Source organism: Diachasmimorpha longicaudata, chromosome 2, assembly GCF_034640455.1.
Source record: "Diachasmimorpha longicaudata isolate KC_UGA_2023 chromosome 2, iyDiaLong2, whole genome shotgun sequence".
NCBI classification, from domain to species: domain Eukaryota; kingdom Metazoa; phylum Arthropoda; class Insecta; order Hymenoptera; family Braconidae; genus Diachasmimorpha; species Diachasmimorpha longicaudata.
The window spans coordinates 5,482,310-5,501,097 of NC_087226.1; the positions used below are offsets into that span (position 1 = coordinate 5,482,310).

Here is an 18,788-nt window from a genome sequence, read left to right on the forward strand (position 1 = left end):
CATCAACGTTTTGGACTTTTTCTTGAAAGTTCGATGAAAAAGTGCGGAAATGTTCCGTAATTTTACCGAACACTCCTTTGACTGACGAATTACGGAACAGCCATGTAATTTTTCGGGAATTTTTCTCTCCGCGTACCGCAAATTAAAAAATTGTAAATAATTGATAAAAATTCTCTTCGAACACTCTCTGTCTCTCGTAAACTTTACAAGATCCATTTTGAATAATGCAAACAATCGCCCCCCCCCCCACATCACGCGCTACCACCAAATGTACGCGCATGCGTTGAGTCCGAGTTCATCCCCGAAAGGAGGTTAGCGTCCCTTATAAACGTGTCGACCATAACCTTTCACGGTTTATCTCATTCAGAAAAACTCCTCCATAAATACGTCACCGTCCCATGGTCTCCAAATGCAATTCCTCCCTCTAAAGCTCTCCCACCCCAGCAAATGACACGTTAACAAAGTAAATAATCCCACCAGCATTTTTTAAAATTCCACCTAAAATCCAAAACCGAACTAATACCAATCAAAAAACTGCGAGATTTTCCTTTTAAATTAATCTATCAAATTCCCGGTGAACCAATGGTAAAATAAAATAACTGATGAAGACTCCATAGTTTACTCCACTGCCAGATTGCTATAACGCTTTACCCTGTGCCTTAATGAATCTAGAAAATGCAATACATCATATACCCGGGGGGCGTTTCCACGTGCGGTCGGTAACTACATTTTTCACGCGTATTTTTTTTCTTTCTTTCTTCCTCTCCTCATTCACTATCCCACTACGATTATCTAACCGGTGAAATGAAGCCAGTAGTAGAAATCATTTGCGTTATTCACTTGCAATATCGTGTGAGACCCCTCGATCACCAAACAGCCTAGACCAAGTACAGTCTTCACTTCTCTTTCATTCTGGTCTCCCTTCCCACAAGAATCGCCCTCCCCTCAGATTATTATTTATTATAGCTGCACGCTGACAGGGGCCCCACAGTGTCCGAATGCCTCTGATATTATACAACTCTGTGCGAAAGAGTCGCCGTAATGTATGTGTATATGTCTGCAATTTACTTTTTTCATCGGCTACAGTTTTTTTTTCTCCCCCTCTCTCTCTCTTTCTTTTTTCGTGGCTCTCGTGTTCGGTGCATTTGTGTAGCACGAGCCCTGGACACGGGCAAAAGCGTGCGCTTACAGTATCATCATCAATCACTTTTCTGTTGTTGCCTGCTCCAACTATTTATGTTGGACTGTGGCTCACGCTGCGGCCTATCACCGTCTTGGTCGGTTAACGATAATTGTTTTAAGACGGCCACTCCAACCCCTTTAAAACCTCCCATCATCACTAGTTGTTGACAATATACTAATCTCCGTGAAGTATTGACTCCATCGTTGATCAGAACCGGGTTTGGGGACATTCAGGGGGTTATTGGATGCGCCAAGAGGAATAGTTCAATAAAAATGATACGAAAGTTCCGTAAATATCGACCGAGATATAATAATCATGTCCTCTGCAACCTATTTTGATGATAATTTTTGGTATATGTGAATGAACTGAGGAATTAACATTTGTCGCATTTTTTATTAATCTCGGACTCCAGCAAAAACGTTTTTAGAAATTTTTTGGATTTTCATTACAGAAATCACTCCCAATTTCCAGGTTTAATATCTCTTTATTATTAATATCATAATGAAATGTCTTTAAGAGGATTTCGTGTTATTTCTTAGAACAAAAAAAAAGTAATTCATTTTTTTTTCATGTACTATGTTTCAATTATTGTATGATACACTTTTTCTTGCTCTTCTCTATCCCAACATTGCTAGTGGTTGGTAATTCTTCAGTGCAATCCGCCTCAGTGGTACTGGTTTCTTCCATAATTTTGACGATAAAATCGTAGTAATGACAAACTTCTGTCAAGACGGCTGCTCGCTGCATAACCTGACGCATTGAAAGTACACCATATACGATATTGTTGGAGACCGCGGGATCACCACTATCTCCCTAAAATCATTCATTTACGGTTAAAATAAATTCAGTATATTTATGCAAATTTTAACGAATATGTGAAATTAGCCGTGGTTATTTCACTGTGCAACAACTACTGCACTTCTTTTTCAATTTATTACAGTTTTACAATCTTCGACCAACCAGTTGCAGTAATTATTGAATGAAATTGACTTAACTATTCTATTAATATATTATTTGAAAATCATACCGGGCCTGGAACAGCATTTCTCGAAAAACTGATAGTGTAAAATTTGTTCTCAAAGTATATAAAGTTGTATGTCATCAGCCGTCTAGGAGATATAATAAACATTTCCATATATCGTAAATATTCATCCATTACATCGTCCTCCTGACGGCCCCATCCAGCATAAAGTATTGGTTCACAATACGGTAGATTACAATCCTGAGTTAAATTAACTGCCATAATATTTCCTTCGAGACTTAAAGGTTCCGTTAGCTATAAATTAACACAAAATTAAAAGATTTTTATTCACAATTTGTTTACCCTTGATATTTTCTGAAGTAGACCATCTCTTGTCTTCCTATTGGTAAAAAAATCCTGATTTTCCCGAGACTTTTGAGAGCGAAACTTCTAGTGGGACTTCGTCAACGGTTGCGCGGAACGTTTAACGCGACTAGTGAATAGTTGCGTTGTGCGTTTAACAGAACGAAAGAATGAGACACTTACTGTCAGGACTGCGATATCATGCTTCGGTTGTTGATGTCTTATAGGTAGTTGGTACTGTAGATTTGGAATCGGTATTTGTTTAGGTATATATTTGTTGTACACATGTACTGTCTTCACATCACGGACTATACGCCCTTCTAGTTTGTAATTCCCTGCGCCAACTACTATCTTCATCATTTGAGGCTTCCGACGATGTACGCAATGGGCCGCAGTGAGAATGTTTCTTTCGTCTAGTATAGCACCTCCACAGTTTAGATATCCATTTATGAAAATCGCTGCCATGTATTTGAATTGGCCCTCGGTAGCTCTTGTGCCCTTAATTATGGCGTTTCCATCTAAAGATCACGTTATTATGCTTCGACCAGTGTTTGAGAAACTCGAGATCAAAACACTGGATCATAAATATTGATGCCAGTGGCGGGATATTGTAAGTTAATAAAATTGGTTTCAGGTTTTATTGAGTCAGTTGTTTTTTGGTGATATATCAGATATTTGATGGAATGGCAGATATACCTTCTTCTTCATTAGTGGGTACTCACTACGAATGCTTGTAATCAATATGTAATAAATAGCAATCGGAATTAGAAAGAACATTTTGCTAATGATGAAAAACTTCCAGCCTCTCGTCACTAAAAAAAAATAAAAGCTTGTCTTTGGTTGAATACAATGCAAAATGTAAAGACCGTCAGTTCGATGTAATAGCCTGAAAATATGAGATATCTGCTGAGACATGTGCCAAGGATTTTTATAACAGCCAATAAAGATTTTCTTGGATTTATGAAATGGAGTAAAATTGAAGGACATCCTGAGTGTCATCGTGAACAGGTGGCATTTATTTTTTGTATCGCTGCACTAATATAAAAATGTATTCCCATCACACTGACCGTTTGAAAAAAATCGGATTTTCTCACATTTTTGGAAATCTCAAACTATAAGAAAAAAAACCTGAATGTTTTTTGTTCCTGAGAATCTCATTCTTAGTCGGATTCTAAGAAAAATTATCACATTATCAAAAAATCAGCGAATTATTGAAGCAAAACTGGGAATTACTCATTCCACTTTTGTTTGAAAAAAACGTGGAAGTTCCAGAAATGTTCTAGCTATGAACGTTCAGGAAAGAGTCCTGAACGTGCATTTTATACACATATTTTTGTACTGAATTGGTCTCTCCGTGTCCTGTCACAAACCTCATATTTTCCAACACCAGCAATTGACCTATTCAACGCATTAATCGACCTCATTACAATACTTTAATTCGCAAAATTTGTTCCGCAAAATTTCGAGAGCTGAGCCAAGTGATATGAGCCGCACCGTTGCGGCAGGAATGATATTTCGGACCGGTGAACAAGGTAAACAAAGCTAGTTGTGCCGACTACAAAATCTAGACTTGCAGGCAGTCTTGCGAGTGACATTTCTCTCTCTGGAACCCCGAACTGGCGTCAATTAATCAACCCCTCCTTTCTGAGACCACAGATGCCCTCTCCCTCACCTTATCCTCCCTCCGTGTGTGTTCACTGTACATGTGCGTGTGCATTTAGCGGGACTTCGTATTTTCATTAATTCCACTTTTCGTCAGATCGTCATGTGTCGCTAGAGTGGACGAAGAAAGAAAAACAGAAACGATGAGAAACGAGAGATTTCGACGGGGTGATGTATTTTTTTTTTTCGTCTCCTTTCCGTGATTGAGATACATTGTTGTTGAAGTTTCTATACTCTGTTTTGTTCAAAGATATGACGCGTTTTAATCGTATAAAACTACTTGCATTTTTTTATGTTTCTGAAATGAATCTCATAAAAAAAAATATGTGTATAAAATTTATGCATGTCAGAAGTGAAACTTCTGATGTGCATAAGCCATAGATTGTTAAAAAATTTTGTCTGAATTTTTTGTGATTATTTTTTTCATCCCAATTTCAACCAATCAAATGGTGGCATTTCCCGTCACGTGGTACAAGTAAGAGAGTTTTACTTCGGATATTTTTCGGATATTTCCCTGTTTGTTGCGAAGCAATGAAAATATCCGATAAACAATTTGTACGCGTTTCAAACCCCAAAACTGTCATTATAAAAAATCAAGTTCAAAGACTTTACCTCGACATGAGCAGATTTGGACGGGAATCCTTGGAGATTATTGATCAAAAAATTTTTTAAAATGTTCCTAATAATACAGTGAAGACAAAAGCCACAATTTGGAAATAATTCTCTGCATTTTGTGCAGACAAAAAATATACGCTGGAGAAGCCACGACTACGAGTGAACAACCATACTATATGACGTGAAATGCCACACATTTAATTGTTTGAAATTGGAATGAAAAAAATAATCCAGCCAAATACCCCTCGACCTTCAAAATTAATCGGATATTTCCCTCCAGTTTCCCTGCGTAGCACCGATCGGGATAAGATTCGCAGAAAAACCCTCGCGCTTCGCGCTCGGGTTTTTTAACCTGCGAACCTTATCCCTCTCGTTGCTACGCAACGAAACTCTCGGGAAATATCCGATAATTTTGAAGGTCTTGGGGTATTACTACTGATTATTTTTTTCATCCCAATTTCAATCAATCAAATGGTGGCATTTCCCATCACGTGGTACCAGTAAAACGGTTTTACTTCGGATATTTTTCGAAAATTTCCCGGTTTGTTGCCAAGCAATGAAAATATCCAATAAACAATTTCCCGCAAATTTTCCGCATTCTCATTTACAGATGATCGATCTAATTTTTGATCTGAGATTTCTTTTATTGGAAAAATGAATATAACCCAATTTCTCCGGTAATATTTACTCACATTGAATATTTTTAATTAATATTAAACATACCCATATTCACAGTGAGAACTGCATCCAGTTGATGGTGAAAAAACTCCTGATTTTTTATTCTTTGCATACGAAAGAGAAAAAGCCTGGTATTTTGGGAGAGTTAAATTGTAAAATAAAAGAATCCACGTGCTTATATTTAGACAATTTTATTATCAATGATAAACAATCGGAGAAACATACTGACCTACATAGGAGTTAAAGCCCATCTTTATTACTGCAACAGAATATCCGAACGATTTTTTTCACCTCAAGTTTATCACAGAAATAATTTTTCTCTTTTTGAAGCTAGTACATTATGCTGTACCCAAGAATACTTCCTAACTCAAAAATTTTAGTAGAATAGTTCAAAAAATAGTTTTGTAGAATAGTTCAGCTGCTCAATCATTCAAGAAAATACAATTCCACTCCTCAAATCGACAGCGAATCAGAATATCCAAACACATATTTCTTTAAGCGGGCTCAAATCAAAATGAAAAGTTTTCTCGTAAAAATTTTGCTAATTTTGTGAGCAGTTTATAATTGAGGATTTCAATAATATTTCTGCTGTGACTACTGCACGGAGAGAAAAATTCTTTAAAAATTACGTACCCGTTCCGTGATCTCCCAGTCGAAAGAATATTCAGTAAAAATTGCGGGACAGTTACGCATTTTTTCACTGAACCTTCCATACTTTTTCTCGAACGTTCCGAGTTTTTCCTGAAACTTCACTGAAAAAGTACATAACTGTTCCGTCATTTTTATCAAATATTGTTTTGACTGGCAGATTACGGAACAGACACGCAATTTTTCAAGAATCTTTCTCTCCGTGTGTCTTTGGTGCACTTTATTTACCGTCATTTTCATAAGTTGCATGCACAGCATTCTCGATAAAATCTAGGTAACTATAAACTTGGGTAACAACTACTGAATTTCCTAGGTCTGCCTCCGAACCGGTGGAAAGTACACCATATATTATATTGTTACGAACAAATGGACTGCCACTGTCCCCCTGAAATCATACACTTCAATGACTAAATGCAAATATTTCTCAAGCATTTTTCATCGAATTGATAAATTTACCCGAGTCAATTTCCCGCTATAATACAAATATCGGTGGTTTTCTCAATTTTGCCGCAATGGAGTTCCGATTTATCCGAGAAGATGAAGAGAGTGTAAAATTTATTTGCAACCATTAATATTCTAACTGATGGATTACGAGATTTTTCGTTAATTTACTAAATCTTATATTCTTTCAGAATTGCAACGATTCTCGTTTTCTAACTTGGTAATAATAATAATGGTAATAACAAGGCTAATTTGTCTTTAATTTTTGCACTTCAATTATTGAATTGCATACGATCGTTCAATAGAGTGTATGCCAGATTCTATGCCAATATTAGTAAAATTGACGTAGCTCATATCGACTTCCATATCGATTGAAATACGTACCACGTCCATCTTAGATGTTCTCGAAAAATCCATGATATCAAATTGATCCTTAGAACTTGCCAAATCCAAGCGTTTGGACAATTGCGGACTTACAACCGCCAAATTACTGAACCGTAAAATGGAATCCGTCTCGTCGTTTTCCCTCCTGCCCCATCCCGCAACAGAAATTGTGTCACAATAAGGAAGGGAATCCTTGCGGGGCAACATAACTGCAATAATATTTTCTCCCAGAGGTAGAGCTTCAGTCAACTGCAAATTGCAATAAATTTTAATTATCACCTATGGACAATTTCCTATTCTAATTCACATGTGCAGCGGAGACTGTGATTTCGTTTCTCTAAAATTTCCGAAAAATTCAGGTGTTTCAGAATTTTAGAGAAATTGACTTTCCCGCCATTATGTAACCATGTGGAAAAGATGTCTGTATCTATTGGATTATTAAGTTAATGTTAGAAAATTAGAACACAGCTCTTCTGTTTATCTTAAAAAATCACTTGACAAGGTTTATGACGTGATTGAAAGAGTCTCCAGAAAAGGACTAATTTATAATCTGTGGTGCTCTGAACTTGAGAACGTTGCAATCCTTACCGCATGTGGTATTCAAAGGAAACTCTGTCCTCTGGAGTCATAAACGTTCTCTTGTTTTTCTCTTAGTAAAGGTTTTTTAAATAGTAAGAATGACGTCTCTGGACAACGGTCCTCTAGGCCCATCGTTCCTTCCTCGTGGCAATAATAAAGGGTTCAAAGTTAAAGTAATTCATTGTGTTGCTACATTTATTCATCTACTTTTACGCATATTCCGATAGTTAAGTTCATAGAATTAATTAATAAGAGAAATGACGGTTAGAACAACGAATCAACGTGGACGGCGAAGTGCCGCCCGAGTGTTCATATAAACATAAACAATGATTTCATAGAGAGAAAGAACAGAGCGTTCGTTCATTTAGGTGACGAATATTTTTTTAGGTTTTGTGATCAGTTTTTAGTTTCGTCTAGAGGTCCGTAGAGAACAGACGTTTCTTCCTCGTGCCATTTCGAATAAAGATAAAGTCAAAGTTAAATCCACTGCATTTTATATTCATTTATAGCTCAAAGATTACTTCGTGAATAGACGAGGATTTTCGACTTGAGAACAAATCAGGAATTTATCGATTTTTTGGGGAACGATAAATAAATAAACCACTCACTGTGAGCACTGCGATGTCATGTTTGGTGACCAAATCTTGCCAACGTCGAGGTTCTAATTGTAAATACTCCACAAATTTCCATTTTGCATTTTGCAAGGGCATATATTCTTCATGTATGTGTATATTCTTAACATTAGAATACTGACGCCTCGACGATCGCCAATCGGCTGCACCAGTTATTACAGCCATCGCTCTAGCTTTAGCGTGAGCTACACAATGAGCTGCTGTGAGAATGTGTCTGCCATCTATGACAGCACCACCACATACATGGTTGCCATTATTAAAAATAGCTGCCATATATTTAAACTGACCTTCCAAAGCTATTTTTCCAAAATGTATTGCATCCCCACCTAACAAAGATTGTTTTTATTTTTTAATTGACATCTCCATTGTTGATACATTAAGTATAAAGCAATTTTTCCACTGGTGTTTACTCACATTGAAAATTTTCAGTTAATATCAAACACACCCACATCCACAGTACGAAATGCCTTCTGTTGGCGGTGGGATTCATGTTCTTTGAATCCGAAAGTGACACGTCTGTGATTTTGGCAAAAGACAGTTACAAAATAAAATAAATGTACGGCTTTATATATAAAATATTTTATTATCAACCTTGAAGACTCCGGTGAACACGCAAAAGTACGTAACAATTAAAGACTATCTTTATTACTGTGACAAAATTTTTGAACGATTTTTTTCACTTCAAGTTTACCGCAGGAATAATACTTTTCCTACAATTTATCTAAAAGTCTGGGAAATAGTTTTTTCCACTCCTCTTCACAATTTTCTGTTTTGAAATTAGTTCAACATGCTTTTCAACCTGAGAGACCTGAAAGTCCTTTCGATTGCGACAGGTTTTTTGACTCATCCTGTTGTCCATTCGTGACCTTCGGCTCGAATGCCATTTTCACACCAGAGAAAAATTCAAGCGCAACAAACCGGGGAATTCCATATATTTACTCCATGTTGACTACGGATAAAACGTTCATTCACTGCTGTACTACTTCATTTACCCTTTTTGGCATTAACAAAATTTTGTTTTTCGAAACTTAATTAAAACTACGTTCGTTACTATTATCTATATCCTTTCCAATAAATCTAGATGATAATGAACTTACATAAAAGGTAATATACTTACCGGCTGCTCTACACCACTGGAAAGGACATATATTAGTTTCGGCAAATACCGCCATCTAGTCTTGGCAAATATATTATATACAATATTCCGTTGCCAAAAATATTCACTAACTGATAGATTGTCGCAAAAAAACCTGAAGACCCCGATAGCTCCTCAACAGCCCCGAAAACGCTTTTTCACTCCTCAGATTCGCACGGGAAAAGGGAGGTAAATGCAAATTATTATTCATTATTCATTCAAATACTAATTATATTTCAACGACAAGGGTGGCGTTAGTTTCGGTCGGCCATTACCGTCCTAATAAATTTTAGATAAGGGTAAATCTTAGTGACAATGCTCACTCCGCCTGCTGTGTCGGTTGTCCTGGAAAGTATACCGTCTAAGATATCGTCATTTATTAGTGGACCGTCAGCGTCTCCCTGAAATCATTGATACGTGTGATATGACAGTGGGCGTGGGGTGATACGGCAGTGATTACCAATTCATGTATTTATATATTGATCAACAGTTTCCGTTATTAATAAACCTATAAACACGGAGAGAAAATTTTTGTAAAAATTACGTGCTTCTTTCGTAATTTGCCCGTCAAAACATTATTCAGTAAAAATGACGGAACAGTTACGCATTTTTTCACTGAACCTTCCATACTTTTTCTCGAACGTTCCGAGTTTTTCCTGAAACTTCACTGAAAAAGTGCGTAACTGTTCCGTCGTTTTTATCGAATATTGTTTTAACTGGAAGATTACGGAACAGACACGCAATTTTTCAAGAATTTTTCTCTCCATGCGTTTTTGGTGCACTTTATTTACCGTTATTTTCATCAGTTGCATGCACAACTTTCTGGATAAAATCTAGGTAACTAGAAACATGGGAAACAACTACTGAACGTCCTCTAGCTGACTGCCAAGCGAAGGAAAGTACACCATATATTATATTATTATGAACAAATGGGCTGCCGCCGTCCCCCTGAAATCATGCACTCCAATGAATAAATGCAAATATTTCTCAAGCATGTTTTATCGAATTGATAAATTTACCCGAGTCAATTTCCCGGTACAACACAAATATCGATCGTTTTCTCAATTTTGCTCCAATGGAGTTCCGATTTATCCGAGAAAATGAAGAGAGTGTAAAGTTTATTTGCAACCATTAATATTCTAACTGATGGATTACGAAATTTTTCACTAATGTACTAAATCTTATGTTCTTTCAGAATTGCAAGGATTCTCGTTTTCGAACTTGATAATCATAGTAATGGTAATAACAACGTTAATTTGTCTTTCATTTTTGCACTTCAGTTATTGAAATGCATAGCATCGTTGAACAGAATTTCTGCCAGATTCTATACCAATATTTGCAGTAATTATATTAGTGAAATTGACTCAGCTCATATCGACTTCAGTATCGATTGAAATACGTACCCTGTCCATCTTAGATGTTCTTGAAAAATCCACGATATCAAATTGATCCTGAGAACTTGCTAAATCCCAGCGTTTAAGCAATTTCGGATTTACAACCGCCACATTGTTAAACCGTAAAATGGAATCCGTCTCGTTGTTCTCGTTCCTGCCCCATCCCGCAACAAAAATTGTGCTACAATAAAGAAGGGGGGAATCACCGAGGGGCAACATAACTGGATCAATATTTTCTCCCAGAGGTAGAGCTTCAGTCAACTGCAAATTGCAATAAATTTTAATTATAACCTATGGACAATTCCCTATTTCAATTCCCATGTGCAGCGGAGACTGTGATTTCGTTTCTCTAAATTTTCAGTTAGAAAAATTGACTTTCCCGCCATTATGTAAGCATGTGGAAAAGATGTCTGTATCTATTGGATTATTAAGTTAATGTTGGAAAATTAGAACACAGCTCTTCTCTTTATCTTCAAAAATCACTCGACAAGGTTTATGACGTGTTTGAAAGAGTCTCCAGAAAAGGACTAATTTATGATCTGTTGTGTTCTGAACTTGAGAGCGTTGCATTCCTTACCACATAAGGTATTCAAAGGAAACTCTGTCCTCTGAAGTCATAAACGTTCTGTTGCTTTTCTCTAAGTAAAGCTTTTTTAAATAGTAAGAATTCAGTCTCTGGACAACGGTCCTCTAGGCCCATCGTGTCTTCCTCGTGGCAATAATAAAGGGTTCAAAGTTAAAGTAATTCATTGTGTTGCTACATTTATTCATCTACTTTTACGCATATTCCGATAGTTAAGTTCATAGAATTAATTAATAAGAGAAATGACGGTTAGAACAACGAATCAACGTGGACGGCGAAGTGCCGCCCGAGTGTTCATATAAACATAAACAATGATTTCATAGAGAGAAAGAACAGAGCGTTCGTTCATTTAGGTGACGAATATTTTTTTAGGTTTTGTGATCAGTTTTTAGTTTCGTCTAGTGGTCCGTAGAGAACAGACGTTTCTTCCTCGTGCCATTTCGAATAAAGATAAAGTCAAAGTTAAATCCACTGCATTTTATATTCATTTATAGCTCAAAGATTACTTCGTGAATAGACGAGGCTTTTCGACTTGAGAATAAATCAGGAATTTATCGATTTTTTGGGGAACGATAAATAAATAAAATACTCACTGCGAGCACTGCGATGTCATTTTTGGTGACCACCTCTTCCCAACGGCGAGATTTTAAGTGTGAATACTCCACAAATTCCCAATTTTCACTGTGCATGGGCAGATATTCTTCATGTATGTGTATTTTCTTAACAGTAGAATAGTGACGCCATGGCGATCGCCAATCGGCTGCGCCAGTTACTACAACGATCTCTCTAGCTGTAGCGTTAGCTACACAATGAGCTGCTGTGAGAATGTGTCTGTCATCTATGATAGCACCACCACATACATGGCTGCTATTATGAAAAATAGCTGCCATGTATTTAAACTGACCGTCCACAGCTATTTTTCCAAAATGTATCGCATCCCCACCTAACAAAGATCGTTTTTATTTTTTAATTGATATCTCCATTGTTGATAAATTAAGTATAAAACAATTTCTCCAGTGGTGTTTACTTACATTGAAAATTTTCAATTAATATCAAACACACCCACATCCACAGTGCAAAATGCCTTCTGTTGGTGGTGGGATTCATGTTCTTTGAATCCGAAAGTGACACGTCTGTGATTTTGGCAAAAGACAGTTACAAAATAAAATAAATGTACGGCTTTATATATAAAATATTTTATTATCAACCTTGAAGACTCCGGTGAACACGTACACAAAAGTACGTAACAATTAAAGACTATCTTTATTACTGTGACAAAATTTTGAACGATTTTTTTCACTTCAAATTTACTGCAGGAATAATACTTCTCCTTCAATTTATCTAAAATTCAGAGAAATATTTTTCTCCACTCCTCTTCACGACTTTTCATTTCGAAAGTAGTTCAACATACTTTTCAAACTGGGGAACCTGAAAGTTCGTTGAAAAAAAAGTTTCGCGCACGGTTACGATAGGATAATTTTTCTACGCACGCGTAGCGTTCTTAATAAAATCCAGGTGACCATAAACTTGGGTAAAAATGGCTGAATTTCCTAGATGTGACGACCAACCAGTAGAAAGTATACCATATACGATATTGTTATGAACCAATGGACCACCACTGTCTCCCTGAAATCATGGATTCAGATACCTAAATGCGAATATTCCTTAACAAGTTGTCATCGAATTGACAAATTTACACAATTTAATTTCTCGACAGACCACAAATATCGGAAATCTTCTCAATTTTGATAATTGTGAATGTTCATTTATGAGAGAAAATGAAGAGTGTCAAATTTATTGGCAAACATTAATCAATTCAATTCAATTCAATTTGCTGAACGTTATATTCTCCCAAAATCACAACGATTATCACTTCTTTAGTTGATGGTGTTGTCGATGACACAAACATTTGTTTGCCTTTCCTAGTCGTATTTGAATTATTGAACTGCATAGCGTCGTTCAATGAAATTTCTGCCATATTTCATGCGAAAATATGAGTGAAATTGACTCAGATTGTGTACTACACTATTGAGGGTGCATGGTATGTGTGGACAAAAATTAATCGTCTGTCTATAGCTCTGTCTAGTCCATGTCAGTATTTTATAGTTTTTCCCAGACAAGTGCAGGAATGTTTAGAATAGTTTTAATAAACAGAAACAGAGAAGGAAAAGAAATAAATGAGACAACAAAGACCTTTTGGTCCTTGAATGGGTCCAGAGTGTTCAACTAAGGGTTAGTTTCTCTGGCGACATCATAGGAGAAATATACCTTCTGCGTGCGATAGTGAAGAATTAAAGTTTATAGCCAAATCGTTTGATATTATTTAGTAAATCCCTATCCATAATCCAATATACACCAGTGTCAAACGAGACACCTACCTTGTCTACCTTCGATCGTCCCGTGAAATCTGCCGCATCGAATTGATTCTCAGAACTTGCCAAATCATATTCTTTGAATACTTCAGCAGATATAATATTAAAATTCATGAATCGTGCAAGGGAATCCACCGGGTCGTTCTCCATGGTACCCCATCCGGCAAAAGGAATTGCAGCACAATACGGAAGGGCATCATCAGAGGGCAACATAACTGGAGTAGCTTTGTCTCCCAGAACTATGGAGTCAGTTAACTACAAATTACAATAGATTTTACTTACAACCTGTGCTATATTTTCCTGCTACAATTTTTTTTTTGCTGTAGAGACTATGATATCAGTCAGAAACTTTGACTTTCCCGCTATTATCTCGGGTGTGAATAATGTGGGGATATATTATTGTGGAGCAATGAATAATATCCATAGGAATGTCCACTTATTTTTCAAAAATTACTTCGTGAATGGGCGAGATTTTTTGACTTGAGAATACATCAAATGTTGACGATGATTTTTCAGAGAATGATAAATAAATAGAACACTCACTGTGAGCACAGCGATGTCATTTTTCGGTAGGAAATCCTGCCAACGTCGAGCTTTTAAATTCAGAGCATCCATAAGTTCCCATTTTGCATCTTGTAAAGTCGTAAACTGTTCAGGCACGTGTATTCTTTCAACGGTATAATACTCACGTCTCGTTGATTGCAAATCAACTGTACCGACTAGTACAACGAGACCTTGAACTTCACGGTCAAATACACAATGAGCTGCTGTGAGAATGTGTCTGTCATCTATGATAGTACCCCCACATTGGTAGCAGCTATTATAAAAAATAGCCGCCATATATTTGAACTGACCTTCTTCAGGTATTTTTCCAAAATGTATCGCATCCCCACCTAACGACGATCATTTTTATTTTTGAACTGATATCTCCATTATTGATAAATTAAGTATAAAACAATTTTTCCGTTGATGTTTACTCACATTGAGAATTTTCAAATAATATTAAACAGATCCAAATCCAGAGGGAAAAATACATTTTGTTGATGATGAAGAAACTTCCTAATTTTCTTTTTTTGTGAATACGGAAGTGAAAAAGTCTGTTATTTCGAGAAATTACGTTGCAAAATAAAAGAAATCCACGGACTTATATAGAACAATTTTTATCATCGACGATACACATTCCGGGACACATGCGCAAGTACATAGCATCTAAAGAGCCTCTTTATTACTGTGACAGAATTTATGAACGATTTTTATCACTTCAAGTTTACCGCAGGAATAATACTTCTCCTACAATTTATCTAAAATTCTGGGAAATAGTTTTTTCCACTCCTCTTCACAATTTTCTGTTTTGAAATTAGTTCAACATGCTTTTCAACCTGAGAGACCTGAAAGTCCTTTCGATTACGACAGGTTTTTTGACTCATCCTGTTGTCCATTCGTGACCTTCGGCTCGAATGCCATTTCCACACCAGAGAAAAATTCAAGCGCAACTAACCGGAAAATTCCATATATTTACTCCATGTTGACTACGGATAAAACGTTCATTCGCTGCTGTACTACTTCATTACCCTTTTTGGCATTAAAAAAATTTTGTTTTTCGAAACTTAATTAAAACTACGTTCGTTACTATTATCTATATCCTTTCCAATAAATCTAGATGATAATGAACTTACATAAAAGGTAATATACTTACCGGCTGCTTTACACCACTGGAAAGGACATATATTAGTTTCGGCAAATACCGCCACCTAGTGTTGACAAATATATTATATACAATATTCCGTTGCCAAAAATATTCACTAACTGATAGATTGTCGCAAAAAACCTGAAGACCTCGATAGCTCCTCAACAGCCCCGAAAACGCTATTTCACTCCTCAGATTCGCACGGGAAAAGGGAGGTAAATACAGATTATTACTCATTATTCATTCAATTAGTAATTATATTTCAACAACAAAGGTGGCGTTAGTTTCGGTCGGCCATTGCCGCCCTAATAAATTTTAGATAAGGGTAAATCTTAGTGACAATGCTCACTCCCTCTGCTGTGTCGATATTCCTGGAAAGAACACCGTGTAACATATCGTCATCTATTAGTGGACCGCCATCGTCTCCCTGAAATCATTAATACGTATGATGATATGACAGTGGGAGTGGGGTGATACGGCAGTGATTACCAATACATCTATTTGTATATGGATCAACAGTTTTCGTTATTGATAAATCTAGATAGACACGAAGATACAAATTTTGTAAAAATCACGCGCTTGTTTCGTAATTTGTCCGTCAAAACATCATTCAGTAAAAATGACGGAACAGTTCCGCATTTTTTTATTGAACCTTCCATACTTTTTCTAAAAGGTTCTGGAGTTTTTCCCGAAAGTTCCCTGAAAACGTGCGTCCCTGTTCCGTTATTATAACTGAATATTGTTTTGACTGACAGGTTACGAAACAGGTACGTAATTTTTACGGAATTCTTCTCTCCGTGGAGGCTATGTAAACTCCAAAAATCATTTGTTGACGTTAGGGTTCAATTTTCTAACAGAATTCTGTCAAGTTGATTACCCAGATAAGAATATGACAGGCTGACGATGGGAACAGGTCTGTGCAAACCTCAATTTCTCTGGTCTTACCATGAATGACCCTGAGTTGTTTCCTCAAACTCGTCTTCATCGTTAACTGAAGTCTAATTTGGTACCGATTCATAGGACTGTTAGCCCGGATGAATAGAGGACCTGATTCAGGTTGAAAATTATGAGCATTAACGGACCAAAATTTACTGGAGGACTAAGAAAGGCTCAGCAAAATAAATCCTCGTCCGTTAATAAATTTTCATGCCTCAACTTTAAGCAATCAAATTTTTATAAGATAAATCACCTGCACATCTCGTGTACCTGATTTTTCAGACTCAGCAGATTAGATCATGCGCTTAAAAACGAAACGTTTTACATGACTGTGATTGGAAAATTGTATAATACTGAAGGAGAGAAAAGGGCGTTTTGAGTCAATAAACATTGCTATAAATAAATATTTTTGGCACTTGACAGACCGACGAGCTCTGTTTCCATCGTCAGTTCCTATGTGGGTGGGAGAGGTATCAAAAAACTATCGATATCCCTTTTCGATTCGAAGGTCTTTCTAAAAAATTTAGACAAAATTTAAGTTCACATAAACCGTGTTACCGCGTCACTCTTGAAATATGTATAATTGACAACTTCAGCAATACTTTCGATTCATACTTCATCTGTCTGAGCATTCCCAAACAAATCTAGGATGTGAAATTGGTTTGGACCACGTGGCCATTCCCAGATGTCCGACATTTCAAAGGGTACAATATTAAATGATGCATGTCGCAGTAAACCATCGGGTTCACCATCTTCTGTGTTACCCCAGCCAGCAAAAGATACTAATTTACACTTTGGTATGTCGGCATTCCTCGGCAAAGTAACTGATCTAACTTTTGGCCCCAGATCCAGGGGTTTTGCCAGCTAGAAATTACAACAAATTCTAATTTCATAGATTTTCTGTAACCATTGCTCCACAGCTGACTACCAACAAAATGTTTTCTCTCAGTGGTAAACAAACCCTTACATTTCATTAAAACCATTTCAATGTTATAATTTTCAATTAAATCGAGTCGGTAAATGTAGGAAAAAATCATCAACATTTTCTAGCGTCAGTTAAATTGTCTTCTTTACAGTATTAATTGTTTTGAAATTACACGAAGAGAAAAATTCTGTAACAATTATACACTTGTTTCTAAATCTACCAGTCAAGACAGTATTCGGTAAAAATTACGGTACAGTTTCGCACTTTTTCGGTGATTTTTCAGGAAAAAGTCCAAAGTGTTCCAGAAAAAGTCTGGAGACTTCAGAGAATACTGTTCTGACTGATAGATTAGGAAATAGAGACATAATTTTTAGATAATTGTTCCCTTCGTATATTAAAGTAACTCGACTCTCTGGGTCAGTTGGACTCCACTGAAAGACCTGATTTATTTCGCATTTTTTATTGTGATAAAGGGATATACTGACTGTAAGAACTGCGATGTCGTGTATGGTTATGAAATCATGTAGAGATTTGGCATTCAAGCACAATGCCAACATGAATACAAATTTTTTATCATCAGCAGGTCGAAAACCCTCGTACACCTCGATTTTTGCAACATCACGCACTTCACACTCGTCGGATTGAAAATCAACATCACCCGCAATTACTTTGAGCTGTGATGGATGCTTACAAATCACGCAATGAGCGGCAGTGAGAATGTGGTATCTATCTAGTATAGCACCGCCACAAAATTTTGAACGAGTGAAAACAGTTACAATGGATTTGAAACGGCCCATCCTAGATATATCTCCATAATGAATTGCAGCTCCATCTGAGGATTGTTAATTTTTAATTTTATTATCGATGACGTCTACGACCTCATTATGATACCTTATTTTGAGTGAAAATTTGGTAAAATGTGGGTTTTCAGTATTATTACATTATGCATCCTTTTCTTCGGAAATTAATATTATGAGAGCTATGACTTCATGATATTGATTATGATGTACTGATAGAAAAGGTCGAAGGATTCAGTTTGGTGAGAGGAAGCTTCTGAATTGTTAAGATGATCCGTTAATTATTAAGAAATGGAGCTAATATTAAAAATCACAGAGAGAAATATTCTTTGAAAATGACGGAACAGTTGCGGTTTTTTGAACGTTCCACACTTTTTCTGGAAGGTTTTGGAGTTTTTCCTGATAGTTCACCGGAAAAGTGCGTAACTGTTCCGTAATTTTTACCGAATATTATTTCGACAGGCAAATTGCGGAACAGGCACGGAATTTTTCAGGAATTTTTCTCTCCATGAAGCGACATTTGGTGGAATTAAACTGTTCGATTAGCGAAGCTGCTACTTACCGCGAATATTTCCAATTAATATGGAACAAATGCAAATCCACAGTGAAGAATACATTCTGAGGAGCGTGGAAAGTCTTGTGACTTTTGCTTGAATTTAACGCAATACAAAAATGGTGACTGTCTTTATGATATCTACAAGGGAAATAATTCTGGGGAAAAAAATTTCAGTCTTATAAACGATAGATAATTTTTAAGACTTTTTGTAAAGTCTATCACTAAAAAAACATATGCAAAACTTTAAAATATATATC

At 36.4% G+C, this 18,788-nt stretch overlaps 1 protein-coding gene across 8 annotated transcripts; it reads right to left on the reverse strand.

Annotated features, from left to right (window-relative positions):
- Positions 1-1,572: 1,572 nt before the first annotated feature.
- Positions 1,573-18,698, reverse strand: LOC135172633 (chymotrypsin-2-like). 8 transcript variants are annotated; one of them, XR_010301140.1, is made up of 17 exons: positions 18,538-18,684; positions 17,664-18,010; positions 16,869-17,117; positions 14,612-15,744; positions 14,174-14,523; positions 13,637-13,885; positions 12,290-12,884; positions 11,852-12,201; positions 10,685-10,936; positions 10,073-10,229; positions 8,561-9,682; positions 8,123-8,472; positions 6,936-7,184; positions 5,508-6,495; positions 2,691-3,025; positions 2,211-2,459; positions 1,748-1,996 (listed from the first exon to the last, which is right to left on the reverse strand). XR_010301140.1 is itself a non-coding variant. In XM_064138818.1 (14 exons), the coding sequence occupies exons 1-4, from the start codon at positions 18,590-18,592 to the stop codon at positions 15,598-15,600; spliced, it is 798 nt and encodes a 265-aa protein (XP_063994888.1). In that variant the 5' UTR covers positions 18,593-18,698; the 3' UTR covers positions 5,638-6,495; positions 6,936-7,184; positions 8,123-8,472; positions 8,561-9,682; positions 10,073-10,229; positions 10,685-10,936; positions 11,852-12,201; positions 12,290-12,884; positions 13,637-13,885; positions 14,174-14,523; positions 14,612-15,597. The 8 variants fall into 8 exon arrangements, 7 of the variants coding, with proteins under 7 accessions (XP_063994885.1, XP_063994883.1, XP_063994882.1 ...); XM_064138818.1 differs by lacking the exons at positions 1,748-1,996; positions 2,211-2,459; positions 2,691-3,025 and having other exon boundaries at positions 5,638-6,495; positions 18,538-18,698; XM_064138819.1 differs by lacking the exons at positions 1,748-1,996; positions 2,211-2,459; positions 2,691-3,025; ... (1 more) ...; positions 17,664-18,010; positions 18,538-18,684 and having other exon boundaries at positions 5,638-6,495; positions 14,174-14,223; positions 14,320-14,523; positions 14,612-14,855.
- Positions 18,699-18,788: the final 90 nt, after the last annotated feature.